The sequence below is a fragment of the Heptranchias perlo genome, chromosome 2 (assembly GCF_035084215.1).
Source record: "Heptranchias perlo isolate sHepPer1 chromosome 2, sHepPer1.hap1, whole genome shotgun sequence".
Classification (NCBI taxonomy): Eukaryota; Metazoa; Chordata; class Chondrichthyes; order Hexanchiformes; family Hexanchidae; genus Heptranchias; species Heptranchias perlo.
Genome location: NC_090326.1, coordinates 127,581,425 through 127,597,975, shown reverse-complemented (window position 1 = coordinate 127,597,975; position 16,551 = coordinate 127,581,425). Strand labels below are relative to the sequence as shown.

The 16,551-nt window shown below is 40.5% G+C and overlaps 1 protein-coding gene across 10 annotated transcripts in view; it reads left to right on the top strand.

The window, feature by feature from the left end:
* nebl (nebulette) overlaps positions 1–16,551 on the top strand; it is a 352,049-nt gene that overhangs the window by 247,617 nt on the left and 87,881 nt on the right. For 7 of the 10 annotated variants that reach the window (XM_068007096.1, XM_068007097.1, XM_068007099.1 and 4 more), the window contains 2 exons: positions 2,501–2,611; positions 9,780–9,881. The exons of 2 other annotated variants lie outside the window; for them this stretch is intronic. In XM_068007096.1, the coding sequence (XP_067863197.1) occupies positions 2,501–2,611; positions 9,780–9,881 (213 nt within the window). The remainder of the gene's footprint in view (positions 1–2,500; positions 2,612–9,779; positions 9,882–16,551) is intronic. One more of the 10 variants, XM_068007095.1, reaches the window with a different exon arrangement.

The following is a 16,551-nucleotide window of genomic DNA, read 5'->3' as shown; positions in this document are numbered from 1 at the left end:
CCTCTAACGCCTGATGGTAGGCTGTCCTGCCATACTGAAATGGGGTCAACTGGGCATTTAAATTATTCTTGCCACAATATAATTGGTGGTATGAACTGCAGAGTAGTACCCTGAGGCAGATCCTGCCTTGAGGAAGCCATTTTGTTAGCTACAGCTGAAGGTTATTTCCAGTTTGCCTATGTATTGAATTTTAGATGTTGGTGCTCTGGAGGTTCTGTCAAGACTTTTACTCCCGTATTTTTTCAGCTCCATAGAAACTTTAGTTGTGGAGTGGCAACATAGATTTTGCAGTGGGAATCGAACTGTTCTTATGTTTTTAGGAGATGGAAGATGCTGGATTAGTGGCTGTTATAGTGATGCATCACGGAAGATATGTTATCTACACACAGATGCCCATTCACCAAGATTCACAGACTGGGGGGGTCTGTCTTTTTAGACTTTTCTGCAAATCATTGCCTCAGAAGACTGCAATTCCCTTGGAGACTGTTCAGGAGATATGGCAACTGCTGGCTAAAGAGTGGCTTTAGAACAGTATGGTCTTTACCAGTCAAATTTACCATTGCTCTTTCTAGGTGGCATGTGATGACCTTTATTACATTAGTCAGGCAGCAGCTCACTATTGCAAAGAAGGTGACTGATGCTTTATTAGGTGAATTTGTACAATCCATATCCTTCCCAATAAAACCAGAGAAACACAGAGTGAGCTATTCAATTCTACAGGCTGGCAGATTCCCACAGGTGCAAGGAGCAATTAACAGAATGCATGTGGCATTCAAAATGATAACCCCATCAATTTCATGAACAGGAAAGACTTTCATCTGATTAATGTGTAGCTAGTGTGCAAGGACAGTCACCTTATCCTGCACAGAAATGTCTATTACCCAAGTAACTGTCATGACACTTTCATTATGCGACAATCTTAGCATATCGTCCCTGATGACTCAGACATGTGTCAAGATGGTTGGTGATCATGGCCACTGCTTATGCCACCAGTAAGGCTTCCATAGACAGAGGGGACAACAGAAATAATGAGGCTCATGTCAATATAAGAATTATCATAGAGTAGACTACATGCGTACCGAAGTCTTTATTTTAGGTGCTTGGATAAATCTGGGGAGCCCTATCTCCTGGTGGCGGTACCCATTGAGGAGCAGTACTACCGATCCTAACATGTACTGCATGGCTAGTTAGGGTCCCAAGAGGAAAGTTCAGTGGAGTCACGTGGACGGTTGGAAGTCATGTCCTGCTGCCAACCCGCCAACAGAAGGAGAATTCAGCCCATTATGTCCACACCAAAACTAAATTATTGTACCTCAATGAAGTGAGGAGAGTAAATAAAGAACAGTCGGCTAAATTGCAGCATAATAAATTGGTCCAACTGCTCTGACAGAGGTATTCTATGAACAGTAACAAAACGATTGAACATCCTTCAGTGACTACAATACAGTAAGTTAATTATTTAGAGAAGACATGGTACCACATTCTACTAAACACTGATAACAAATCTACATGAAGCACAATACATTGAGGCAATTACTGTCTCGAAGGTGTCCAGGAAGATAAAGAGTAGTGGCAGAAAGACCGGAAGGAGTGATAGCAAGGCCATTTGGAGCAGCAGGAAGGCAATATGGAATGGTGGCATGAGAAGATGGCTTCGCAGGTCAAAGATAAACATAGCTGTACTATTAATGGGCTGATCTGGGAGTGTGAGATCGGTAGCCTGCAGAAACAGTTGCGTAAAAATAATTTCATAATACCACAAGATCCAACAGCCAATGAAAAACCAAGTTTAGAAATCTTGAGAAAATGAAATGGTTACTCTAAATAGCCATTCAGACAAGAATTGGTATAGTGTATTGGCCTACTTTAACCTCTGCTTAGTACTTTTGATGTGCTGCGTGAGTTTATTTCTATCAAATGCTGTTATAATATTCTAGCATGAAAGTGAGGTGGATACTTGAAACACTAACAATAATTCCGTGCAGTGAAATGACACTTTTTACCAAAAAGTAAGACATCTGTTCTAGGTCATTACTGCACTAAATTATATAATTTGCCATAATGGATGCTGACGCACATTATTTAGAAAACTATAAAATTGAGCTCAGAATTATGCATCGGACCATAATAGTGTGACTCCAGAATATAGTGCATCCTGGGACTGCTGCTATTGTAACGACAAGCTGGATGATCTTGTTCGTTGATATTCATATCAAGACTCAAATTGTATCATCTCGCATCCCAATTTCGTTCAATATTTTGTTCAATTGTAAAAATTTAACAATTATATCTACTACAGATAGATTTAAAATATATGCAATCGGAAAAGGACAAAAAAGAAAAGGGAATTTTCTTTTTATAGAATCATTGAATCGTAGAAAGGTTACAGCAAGGAAGGAGGCCACTCAGCCCAACGGGTCCACGCCAGTGTAAGCATTGTTGTAGTATTTTAATGTGGCTAGAGTCTAAATTAAGGTGTTTATTTTTCTTATTTCATTAGAAACAATATAAGCAGAAATATGATGCAGAGAAAGGAAAATCAAATTATTCTAACATGAAAGAGCCGCCGGATGTTAAACATGCGATGGAAGTCAATAAACATCAAAGTGATGTAAGTGAAGTGTCTGCATTCTGTTTGGGCTATGTGATGTTCATACATGTGTTCAGGTATGATTTTGGCAGGAAAACTGGTATTTGATAAACAAGGGAAGTTCCAGTTTTTTACTTACAAAAGTAAAAGATAGTTTTGTACCTTATCACATGCCTCAAACATTCCAATGTATATACATACAATGGAGTAATTGCATACAGCTAGGTCCCACAAACAATACTGAATGATTAAGTTAATCTGTTGGTCGCGGGAGGAATGTTGACTAGGATAGCAGGGGATAATGTATTGGCCTACTTTAACCTCTGCTTAGATTTTTGATGTGCTGGGTGAGTTTATTTTCATCAAATGCATGAAAGTGAGGTGGATACTTAAAACACTCTAACAATATTTCCGTGCATGATCTTCTTTGAGTAGTGCATGGGATCTTTAACATTAACCTGAACTAGCAGAACAGGCAGACAGGTCTCTATTTAATATCTTCTCCAAAGGGCCTACAACATTCTGCCTTAGAGGTGAGAGTGCTACCACTGAACTAAGCAGGCGCTTGTATCGGGCTTTTCTCTTTTTACTTTAGCTATTTTTAAAAAAAAATAAGTTTTGCAACACTTACTTTAAAAGATACAGATGCACTTATTCTTAAGGGAAATATAATGACTTTATACTTGAATTGCATTGGTTCTACATATATAGTGATTATAATTTTAGCCTCATATGTATATGTAAATAATTACATTACTTGATCCAGAAAGCTGAAGGAATGCAAGAGGAGAGGTAAGAACAATCTATGTAATGTTTTTGATAACCTTGGGATGTTCCAAAGCACCTCATAGCTAATGAAATAATTTTGAAGTAATGTAACAGTCATTTTGTGCACAATAAGGTCCCACAAACAGCAATGGAATGACCATTTAGTCTGTTTTAGTGGTGTTAGCTGGGGGATGGATGTTGGCCAGGACATTAGGAGAACGCCTTGTTCTTCTTCTTAAAAATGTCATGGGATCTTTTATGTTCGCCTGAACAGGTGGACAAGGCCTTGGTTTAATGTCTCATCTGAAAGACAAATCTGTTTTTTTGGTAGTATTGAGGGAGGAATATTGGCCAGGATATGAGCTTCTTTGAATAGTATCAGGAGACCGTTAACATTCACCTGAACAACTGTAACAGGCAGATGAGATCTTGATTTTGTGTTTCATAAGAATGGCACCTCCACCAATGTAGCACTCCCTCATTACTGCACTGGTGTGTTTAGAGGGGGCAGAGCCTTGGTCAATAGATCATGTCATGAGCATTGATAGAAAACTTATAGGTGTGGTTTGTCCGGACCCAGCGTAGTCACGATAATGGTCCCTCATTTTGCTCAATAGTGAACTTGCATGATGGTTTTTGCTGTGCCACATTCTCTCTCAGCAATGGCAGTAAACAATCCTAACCAGTATTATTTAAGGCAACAAATACATTCATTACTGTTAATGGAACAGCACAAGGTCTTTGTTTTTCCTGATCTGTATGCCACTTATGCTTTCGTGTTAATTAAATGAATTCCAGCTGGTCTTAATATTGTTGGCATTAGATCCTCAGCATCCTACACTTGAGAGATACATTCAAATACATGTGGCAGCTGCTTCCAGTGGGGCGGGGGGGTGGAATATTGGCCAGGATATGAGCTTCTTTGAATAGTATCAGGAGACCTTTAACATTCACCTGAACAACTGTAACAGGCAGATGAGATCTTGATTTTGTGTTTCATAAGAATGGCACCTCCACCAATGTAGCACTCCCTCACTACTGCACTGGTGTGTTGAGAGGGGGCGGAGGGTGGAGATGGAGTAGGAGAGAAGAGAAAAGAAAAGAAAAGAGGAGGTGGGCATATCTTTTGCTGCAGATTTATTAGCTCCTATGAAGTTTCTTAATTATTAACGAATGGAAAGTCACATAGATTTAGACAAAGCGAACAAATTGGAGTTGATTTTGTGTGGTAACTTGCAGAAAATTTTAGAATGGGGGTCAATGGTTATCTCAACCTTACCTGTATCATTTAGCGTTGTAGTTAGCCTAGCCTAGACTTGTCTGAAATGTGAAGTTGACAGCGGCTCTGAACATGTGTACAACTGAATCTTTTTAATTTCTAGCTAGAGATTCCTCTGGCATCAAACAGGTATAGTGTATCCTGTGTAATTAAGAAACTACAAGATCAATGGCTTGTGTTTTTACTTGTTTCCTCAGGGCCCCAAGTGTAATTGATTACATATATGTAGAGCAATGTGCATTTACAGAATGTAATTGCTTTAGACTGTTAGAAAAGATATCGTTCCATGAATATGCAGATATTGCATGATGCTACATTTGCCATATCCTGTCATGACTCCTTTATTTTGTCCCAGTCCTCTCTATCAAGGAGACAGAAACCTTAGTCTACAGCAGTGCTCAGTGAGATATTTTTAATATGGTGTTTAACCGACAGTGATGACTCCTGTTTGAAATTTGTACAATCCCATAGAGCAAAATTATATTAAAATTAATGGTCTCCCATGAACCTGTGGCATTTTTAAAATTAATTTTTAGTTGGTTTGACTGATGAGAGATATATCATAGGCTTCAGAAGGCCAACCATAACATTAATCTGTGCCCTTCACAAAATTGTCTAGCTTTGAGCAAATAAACAGCTCTTATGTGTGAGCCATCTGTAGCTGCAAAAACTATTGAAAGCCCTGATAAATAAGGGATGATCTTAAATCTCCAGTTTCTGTTCTTTGAAAATGTTCTTATTTTAACAACAGATGATTTCCAGTATAATGTTTATATCTCTCATTTCCTGAACTTGTGTCTAAAATATAAGGCCTAATTAAAAAAATTGTAAGGGTAGATTTCCATTATCAGCTTTTGCCTATTTGGACAGCTATGTAGCAAGTTTTGTACCCGCACACCCAGCCCTGTCAGAACTTCTGGAGCTTTCTATTGCTAACCTTTTTTATAGTCAAAAATACACAACAGACATTGTGCCTGCACAGCTGTTTATGCTCCTGTGAAGTGCTTTGCAATGTTTTCCTATGTTAAAGGTGTTACATAAATGCAAATTGATGCAAAGACTTTCCATTGACTCAAAGTTGATGTAACATGCAAGAGTACATAATTTAATGGCTATTATGTTTGCATTTCCACTTAATCAGCCTCATCATGGCTTTTGTATCACTGAAAGTTAACCCTTTGTAAGATGGACCTGACCTTGCATCCATAACATAACATATTAAAGCAAAATCCCTTCCAGGCCAAATAGGTAAAAGTTCCAAAATGTAACATCAGCTAACCCTGCCAGAGCTCCTGGGGTCAACCATAATTTATTATTCACGGTGAGTTCCTGGCCTGGATTGGATCTCATGCTATGAATTCATTCAATGAAGGGATGGAAATTTTGGTGATACAGCAGCCATTTAAAGAGCAGTCAAAAAATGTTGAAAGCCTGGAAGTGTCTCAAGCAATGGAATAGCAGCAGGCAATAACCCCACACTCCACGCATGCAGCTTTGGAGTTGCTGCTTTGTGAAATGGTTGAAAGACAGATTGCCATATTTGGCATTCCATAGCATTCTCTCTGCAAGTGAGCAATGTCAACTGTATGAAAGGAGGTAGCTTCAGTGTAAATTCTCTGTCCAATATCCAGAGGACATGGGTGCACATGAGAGTGTTTTCTAGCTTGAGAAAAACTGCCAAGATGAGGCTACCCAGCATTTCCCTAGATGGACAAAGTATGCATGCCACAAAGTGTTTCCTCTCAACCTGTTAGACCTTGACTCAAGCTGCATGCAAAGCAATCAGACAACCTACACTGCCTCCATAATTTTACATGTATGTCTATACAGGAGCAGGACACCCTTTGTAGATGAAATTGAACACTGGAATATCACACTTACATCTGTAATGATATGCCTGTAAAACAATCTGTCAAAAAAAATTAATTTTCTCCAACCTACTAAATTTAGAAGCAGTCTCCACTCTTTTAGTTTGTACTGCTTTTGGAATAAAGCATGCTTAATAAAAAGGCATAAAAAGAACTTAATCATAGGAAGGCAAAACATGTTAATCAGCTCTTTTTTCTCTATATTTCATAACCAGAGTAATTCATAGGAACATAAGAACAGGAGTAGGCCATTCAGCCTGTTGAGCCATTTTATTAGATCATGGCTGATCTGTACCTCAACTCCGTTCATCCGCCTTTTCTCCATATCCCTTGACACCTTACCTAACAAAAACCTATTGATCTCAGCCTTGAAACTTTCAATTAACTCAGCATCCACAGACTTTTGGGAGAGAGTTCCAGATCTCCAGAACACATTGTGTGAAAAAATGCTTCCTGATTTTACTCCTAAATGGCATAGCTCTAAGTTTAAGATTATGTCCCCTTGTTCTGAATTACCCCACCAGAGGAAATAGTTTCTCTGGATCTACTCTGTCAAAGTCCTTTTATCATTTTAAACACCTCAATTAGATCACCCCTCAATCTTCTAAACTCAAGGGAATACAAAATCAACTTTATGCAACCTGGCCTCATAATTTAACCTTTCAAACCCCAGTATCGCTCTGGTGAATCTGCACTGGACCTACTCTAAGACCAGTATATCTTTCCTGAGATTTGGCTAGATTTCCAAAGCTAATAATATATTTTAGCTGCAATTGTTGTTTAAATCCTACTGCAATAATTTTTTAAAAATTGGGTTGAACAAACAGTATGCTTTCATTGTTTGCATTTGAATACAATTTTCCCCTATGAAAACACTCAGTATCAGGGAAATGTTAGTGTGCAGGATGATGAAATTTATTGCTAACACAATGGTACTGAGTTTTACCGAGTCACTCTGGCACACTAACTGATATGTTTTTAAACAAGTAGTTTCTTGTGGAAATTCAGTTCAAATTATTAATTTTTTTCTTGACTTTTTTGAAAGAATCTTATTGCTGTATTTATGTTTCAAATAAATGGCACTTGGGATGGGCTTTTGAGTAGGATAGTGGGGTGAAAGCCTTAGGCCTTCAAGTATCTGCTGTGATTGGGAACTTTTTTGGGATGGATGGGCTAAAATGACCATCTTACCTGTAACTATCTTGAGACCACCAGAGTCTCCCCTGCTTGAGAGGAAAAGAACATAAGAAAGCATGAAATGAAGAAACAATATTAAGTCCATCAGTCCCACTCGGTTCACAGTCCATGCTCAGCTTCAAACCCCAAATCTGATCCATCACCAAGACCATTTACTTCACCTCTGCAACATTGCCTGCCTCCACCCCCCACCTTCCACTTCTACCACTAAAACCCTTATTCACACTCTTATCACCCTGAGACCTCCATTATTCAAGCTTCGCTGTTACTTTTCAAAGATGTAATTTCCATTTTCCCTGCATCATAGAGACAATTGAGGTTTGTCATCTGTGTCTGAACTTACCTTATCTGCAATCCCATTCTGAACCAGATATTTAAACTCTTTTGAAGGAATTGTTATAAACTGTTTTTGCAGGACTCTGTTCCACATATTCGTAATTCTGTAGAGGGGGGGTGGGGGGGTGGGGGGGCGTTGTAATATCCTTTGACTCTTGCCTTTCATTTCAAGCTGATTAGCTAAATAAATGGCCTATATAAATCTATTATTAAATAATATTATAAGCTAATCTATATTATAAGCTAATCAAAAATAATTAAAGAGGTTAGAAAAAACTTCTTTGCAGAGACCATGGTGAGAATGAAAAATTCTTTGCCACAGACTGATAGTGGGGGTTGATGAGGACAGGGCCATTGCGTGGCAGGACCTTGTACAGGATAGAATATGAAAAGAAGTTGGAGATTTTGTAGAGTGTAGCTGAGAAGGCCACAAAGGAAGCTAATGGAGAGGTCAAGCTTTGATGTGACGAGGATATAGATGAAGGTTTCAGCAGAGTTGGGGATGAGGTAGGGGTACAGACAGGCAATTGTGAAAATAGAGACAATGGGGGGAATTTTAACGCCCCAGGATTGGGCGGAAGAGGGGTGGGGCGGATTAAACTCTTAAAAACGTAAAACCCGACCCAACACGCCGTGAACGCGCCTACTTCTGGTTTAACCGGGACGGGTTAGGGAGCGTGCAAGTAATTTTAATATGATAATGAGGATACGTACCTCAGATTTTAGCAGCCATTTAGATAGAAGGGCTGTGGGTCGGGTTTCTCAGGGCTTGGGAAACCCGGCAGCTAAAGGAAGCAGTCAACAGCTGGATCCAGCAGGTAAGTGCTTTTACAGCACTGCTTGTGGGCCAGGTGGAGCAGGAGTGCTTCCCCTGGATCCCCAGGCAAAGTTGCTGAGACAGGCCTCCCTCCCCACCATCTGCCGCACCCCCCACCCCCCCCCCCCCCCCCCGCGATCTGCCGATTTTTAAAAAAAATTTTCCCCCCTCCCCCCACTACCGTGATCTGCCAGATTTCCCCCGCTCCCCCCCAGCCCCACGATCTGCCGATTTCCCCCCCCCCCCCCCCCCCCCCCCGGCGATCAACACACCACGGTTGGCCAAACTCCCCTCCCCCACAATCGGCCGAACCCCTCTCCCTGCGATCTTCAGACCCCCTCCCCACATCTTAACATCTTGTTTAACCCAGCCATCGAATGGGATTGTAAAAGTACAAGCAATGAATTTTGTGAGAACTTTTGTCTGGTTTGGAAAGCTGATGTGGTGTTTCTCGATTTACTTAATGCCAGATGGAATAATCTCTGTGATGTGCTGAGGTTTGCTGATGTGCAAGGTCATCATGAATGTTTAAACTTTCTGTTCTGTGTTTTTTTTCACCTTGTCCTTGAAATGACTGTATGACAGTCATCTGGAACTTTTTTTGGACATCTGCTTAAAGATGAAGTTTTCCTGAGAATTATTTCTGTTAATTCATTTTACATATCTACAGAAACCTGTGCTAATAAAACTGAATTACATAGTTTAGTGGTTTATGAATGTGAACCTAAAACTCTGATTCCACTCAAGTATCATTATTTATTCAGTGATTTGAGGTCAGATTTGAGGAATATATAAGTTTTGTTTATTTAGAATATATGTAATGTCCTACATCTTTCAAGCTGCAGCTTGCATTAAGCTTCTATAAGATAAAGGTATAGATTTTGGTGTGAATAAAATGGGTAATAATTTTGTTTTTCTGAATAGGTATTGTACAAGAAAGATGCACAAGGCATGCACAGTTACACGGAGATTGTTGATAGGCCAGATATCAAAAAAGCAACGCAAACTGCCAAGCTGGTCAGCAATGTAAGGAATTGTTTTTGATCAATACTCAAACTTGTACTTAATAGCTTTAGCACTTTTTTCTACTGAGCATGTTTGCTTGGTCTGAGGGAGGGGGAGTGGGGGCAGGGATTGACTCCAAGAGTTTGTGATAAAACTGGGCATTGGTGGAAGTGTTGTCATATTTTAAGATCTTCGTTTTTAGATTTTCTTTACATACCATAGGTACAGCTCTGAGGCAGCATTCCAGACAACCAAAATGCTGCACCTGCCTCAAGGCCAGTCTCTGGACTTCCTCCTCTGTTGTGTGTACACATTGTATTTTTTTATTTCATCAGTAGTAGTTTGCTGTACCTGTGAAAAACGCAAACACATTTTCAGATCGCTTATTATCTTTCCCTAATAATAAAATATATCAAATTTTTCAATACAATCCAAGCTACCAGTATATACATTTATTTGGTCTCACATTAGAACCGTCTGTGTGTAATGTATAAAGTGGCATCAAGAGTAGCACAAACTACAATAAGGTCTTTGAGTATCAGAAAAATGCACAGTGCCATCTTTACATGTAGTGGAATATTGACTATGGAACTCCACTGTGCTTTCCACATCAGAACAATGAAAAACACAGCATAACTCCCCAGGCAGAAGCAGTGAGTTCCAGCATCAAGCTGGAGGGCAGTGAATGAAAGCCCACCTCATTCAGACAGTGGATTTTCCTCTAAAGAACACAGCCCAACAATGCAGATGCTGCAGCTGGAAAATCAAAGGAAAAGGAGGGAAAGGTTAAAGCTAAAGGAAAGTCAAACTTTAACAGTCTAGTAACAACCATGTATAGTGATGGAACACTTAATCGTTGTCTGGAGTTTGGGGAGACATTTCAAAGCCAATAAAATAATAGGCTTGATGATACATAGAATTACATAGAATGTACAGCACAGAAACAGGCCATTCGGCCCAACAGGTCCACATAAACCTCCTCCCTCCCTACTTCATCTAACCCTATCAACATATCCTTTTATTCCTTTCTCCCTCATGTGTTTATCTAGCTTCCCCTTAAATGCATCTATGCTAGTCACCTCAACTACTCCTTGTGGTAGTGAGTTCCACATTCTAACCACCCTCTTGGTGAAGAAGTTTCTCCTGAATTCCCTATTGGATTTGTTAGTGGCTATCTTATATTTATGGCCCCTAGTTCTGGCCTCCCCAGCAAGTGGAAACATCTTCTCTACGTCTACCTTATCAAACCCTTTCATAATCTTAAAGACCTCTATCAGGTCACCCCTCAGTCTTTTTTCTAGAGAAAAGTGCCCCAGTCTGCTCAATCTTTTCTGATAGGTATAACCTCTCAGTTCTGGTATCATCCTATTTCACCACCACCACCACCTTCTCAAGGGCAATTAGGGATGGGCAATAAGTGCTGGCCTTGCCAGCGACACCCACATCCCATGAACGAATAAAAAAAATTTTTTGCACCTTTTCCAGTGCCTCTATATCCTTTTTACAATATGGAGACCAGAACTGTTCACAGAATCCAAGTGTGGTCTAGCTAAGATTCTATACAAGTTTAACATAGTTTCTCTGCTTTTCAATTCTATCCCTCTAGAAATGAACCCCAGTACTTAGTTTGCTTTTTAATGGCCTTAATAACCTGCATCGCTACTTTTAGTGATTTGTGTATCCGTACCCCCAGATCCCTCTGCTCCCCTACCCCATTTAGACTCTTATTATCCAAGCAGCATGTGGCCCCCTTATTCTTCCGACCAAAATGTAATACCTCACACTTGTCTATATTGAAATTCATTTGCCAATTACATGCCCATTGTGCAGGTTTATTAATGTCTTCCTGTATTTTGTCGCAGTCCTCCTCTGTATTAACTATATCCCGCAATTTAGTGTCGTCTGCAAATTTTGAAATTGAACTTCTGATTCCCAAGTCCAAATCGTTTATGTAAATGGTGAACAACAGTGGTCCCAGCACCGATCCTTGTGGAACACCACTACCCAACTTACACTGCATGACAATTCAAGAAAGGCTCTGAAGTGGGTAAACAGACAGTAAGTCCAGTGCTAATATGCAGCATTGGGTCACTCTCCTCTCACCATTGCTGCTAGCGTTAATGGCAGAGATTGCGACCTCTCTATACTATAGGTGGGAATGTCTGTTCTTACGAGAGTTTCTACCTACAGAATATAGAGGGGCTATAATCCTTGCCATTAGCACTGGGACTGGCACAGAGAGCAAAGAGGGATCTGGTCTGGTGCACTAGCATATAGACTTTGGTAGGAGCAGGACTAGGAGAGAGGGGGCTTGGTCTGTGCTGATTTGCATCAGTCAACACTGACTGGACTTTCAAAATGCTGGCTGTTATTGAAATGCTGACAGCAGGAGTACTTAGGAACAGGTGTTTTTATCAAGAGTTTCTTGTTCTAGTTAACTAGTGCGATTAATAGCCAAGTGTAGGATGTGCTTATCTTATTTTTGTTTATTTAATAAGGATTCACCTTTTGATGTTTTGTTTCTAATCACTGAAGACTTTTCAACCTCAAGTGAAAATTTTCTGTTGTTTCTGTTAACTGCTGTGTATGGTAGAGGGATTGTCATATATCATTATCAGTGTCACTCGAGGAATGTAATGATGATAGCGAACAGGATGAGGTTCCGTTACCAAGACACAGTACTGTCTTATAGATATGCTTTTCCTGTGTATATTTGCTCTTCATCTCATAATTATGGGAAGATGTTCTATGATTCATTGGTGTTGGTCATTTCTGCACGTGGTCTAAATGTCAGTTTTTTTGGGAGTTGACTGCTTTACATCTATTTGTATGATACCAGGTATACCAATGCAACTCCCTTGTGACCTCAACCAGATACCTGTAATCTTTTTACAATGATGCAAAACATAGTTGTGAAATTGCTTTATTCCACAGGAAGGTGACCATACAGAGCAATAGTTATGATCAAGTTCACTTAGTTTAATCAATGCAACTTATCTCTGTGTAATCATAGAATTGTTACAGCACAGAAGGAGGCCATTCGGCGCCTCGAGTCCGTGCTGGCTCTCTGCAAGAGCAATCCAGCTAGTCCCACTCTCCCGCCCTTTCCTCGTAGCCCTGCAAATTTTTTTCTTTCAAATACTTATCCAATTCCTTTTGAAAGCCATGATTGAATCTGCCTCCACCACGCTTTCAGGCAGTGCGTTCCAGATCATAACCACTCACTGCGTTTAAAAAAAAAAGTTTTTCCTCATGTTGCCTTTGGTTCTTTTGCCAATTACCTTAAATCTGTGTTCTCTGGTTCTCGACCCTTCAGCCAATGGGAACAGTTTCTTTCTATCTACTCTGTCTAGACCCCTCATGATTTTGAACACCTCCACCAAATCTGCTGTCATCCTTTCTGCTCAAAGGAGAACAACCCCAGCTTCTCCAGTCTATCCACGTAACTGAAGTCTCTCATCCCTGGGACCATTCTAATAAATCTCTTCTGCACCCTCTCTTAAAGCCTTCACGTCCTTCCTAAAGTACGGTGCCCAGAATTGAACATAATACTCCAGTTGTGGCCAAACGAGTGTTTTATAAAGGTTCATTATAACCACCTTGCATTTAGACTATATGCCTCTATTTATAAAGCCCAGGATCCCGTATACTTTTTTAACCACTTTCTCAACCTGCCCTGCCACCTTCAGCGACCTGTGCACATATACCCCCAGGTCTCTCTGTTCCCTCTCCTCATTCTTCTGACCAAAATGTATCTCTTCAAACTTCTCTGCGTTAAATTTCATCTGCCATGTGTCCGCCCATTCCACCAGCCTGTCTATGTCCTCTTGAAGTCTATCACTATTCTCCTCACTATTCACTACACTTCCAAGTTTTGTTTCATCTACAAATTTTGAAATTGTGCCCCATACACCAAGTCCAAGTCATTAATATATATCAAGAAAAGCAGCGGTCCTAGTACCGACACCTGGGGAACACCACTGAATACCGTCCTCCAGTCCGAAAAACAACTGTCCACCGCAACTCTCTGTTTCCTGTCACTTAGCCAATTTCATATCCATGCTGCCGCTGCCCCTTTTATTCTATGGGCTTCAATTTTGCTGACAAGCCTATTATGTGGTACTTTATCAAACGCCTTTTGGAAGTCCATATACACATCAATCGCATTGCCCTCGTCAACCCTCTTTGTTACCGCATCAGAAAACTCAATCAAGTTAGTTAAACATGTTTTGCCTTTAACAAATCCATGCTGACTTTCCTTAATTAATCCACGCTCGTCCAAGTGACTGTTAATTTTGTCCCAGATTATCATTTCTAAAAGTTTCCCCACCACCGAGTTAAACTGCCTGGCCTGTGGTTGCTGGGTCTATCTTTACATCATTTTTTGAGCAAGGGTGTAACATTTGCGATCCTCCAGTCCTCTGGCACCACCCCCGTATCTAAGGATGATTGGAAGATTATGGCCAGTACCTCTGCAATTTCCACCCTTACTTCCCTCAGCAACCAAGGATGCATCCCATCTGGACCTGGTGACTTATCTACTTTAAGTACAGCTAGCCTTTCTATCTTTATCAATTTTCAGCCTATCTAGTATCTCAACTACCTCCTCATTTACTGTGACCTTGGCAACATCATCTTCCTTGGTAAAGACAGATGCATTTAGTACCTCAGCTATGCCTTCTGCCTCTGTGAGTAGATCTCCATTTTGGTCCCTAATTGGCCCCACTCCCCTCTTACTAGACGTTTACTATTTATATGCCTATAGAAGACTTTTGGGTTCCCTTTTATGTTAGTTGACAGTCTATTCTCATACTTTCCCTTTGCCCCTCTTATTTCCTTTTTCATTTCTCTAAACTTTTTATAATCAGCCTGGTTCTGACTTGGATATTCAACCTGACATTTGTCATACGCCCCCTTTTTCTACTTCATCTTACTCTCTATCTCTTTTGTCATCCAGGGAGCGTTACCTTTCCCCTTGTGGGAATGTACCTAGACTGTACCAGAACCATCTCCTCTTTAAAGGCAGCCCATTGTTCAATTACAGTTTTGCCTGCCAATCTTTGATTCCAATTTACCCGGGCCAGATCTGTTCTCAACCCACTGAAATTAGCTCTCCTCCAATAAAGTATTTTTACTCTAGATTGCTCCTTGTCCTTTTCCATAACAATTCCAAACCTTAAGATCCTATGATCACTGTTCCCAAAGTGTTCCTCCATTGAAACCTCATTCCCCAGAACCAGATCCAGCAATGCCTCCTTCCTCGTTTGGCCAGAAACGTACTGGTGAAGAGAGTTCTCCTGAACACACTTCAGAAATTCTTCCCCTTCTCTACCCTTTATCACTATTACTATGCCATTCTATATTAGGATAATTGAAGTCCCTCATTATCACTACTCTATGGTTCCTGCACTGCTCTGTAACTTCCCTGCAAATTTGTCCATCTTTATCCTTCCCACTAGTTGGTGGCCGATAGAATACACCCAGTAGTGTAATGGCACTTATATTGTTTCTTAACTCTAACCAAACAGATTCTGTCCTTGACCGCTCCAGGATATCCTCTCCAGCACTGCAATACTCTCCTTATTCGATACTGTCACCCCCCCCCCCTTCCTTTCTTTCCTTCCCTATCTTTCCTGAACACCTTGCATCCAGGAATATTTAGTACCCAGTCCTGCCCTTTTTTGAGCCAGGTCTCCGTTATCGCCACAACATCATATTCCCATGTGGCTATTTGCACCTGCAGCTCACCAACCTTATTTACCATGCTTCGTGTGTTTACACACACGCGCTGTAGACCTATCTTAGACCCTCTTGTATTCACCCTTAGTCTGATCCCACCTAATATCGTACTATTTCTTACTCTAGTGAACCTACTCTAGTAATAATATGAAAATAATCTATCCACTATATCACCACACGTAAGTGAATTATTTTACTTGACTTAAACAGGCTACTTTCGCTGCATACTACCTTTTTGAGCCGGCCTTTCTGCATCATCTGCAGCTACTGTTGCAAAAGCTAGACCGACTTTTGTAGGTGTCTGACATTCTGTTTTCTCTTGACTGTTCGCAATCAGAAAGAGATCAAAAACATTCCAACACGGTGGGTGTGAGTTTTTTTTTTTCTCAATTGTGGCGCTAAGCTTCCAAATTGCTTATTATTTATAGTCTGTGAAGAAATAACATCAAGGCTAGTTTTTTAGCATCTTAACTACCTTCCATAAGAACATAAGAACATAAGAAATAGGAGCAGGAGTAGGCCAATCGGCCACTCGAGTCTGCTCCGCCATTCAATAAGATCATGGCTGATTTGATCCTAACCTCAAATCTAAATTCATGTCCAATTTCCCGCCCGCTCCCCGTAACCCCTAATTCCCTTTACTTTTAGGAAACTGTATATTTCTGTTTTAAATTTATTTAATGATGTGGCTTCCACAGCTTCCTGGGGCAGCAAATTCCACAGACCCACTACCCTCTGAGTGAAGAAGTTTCTCCTCATCTCAGTTTTGAAAGAGCAGCCCCTTATTCTAAGATTATGCCCCCTAGTTCTAGTTTCACCCATTCTTGGGCACATCCTTACCGTATCCACCCGATCAAGCCCCTTCACAATCTTATATGTTTCAATAAGATCGCCTCTCATTCTTCTGAACTCCAATGAGTAGAGTCCCAATCTACTCAACCTCTCCTCATAT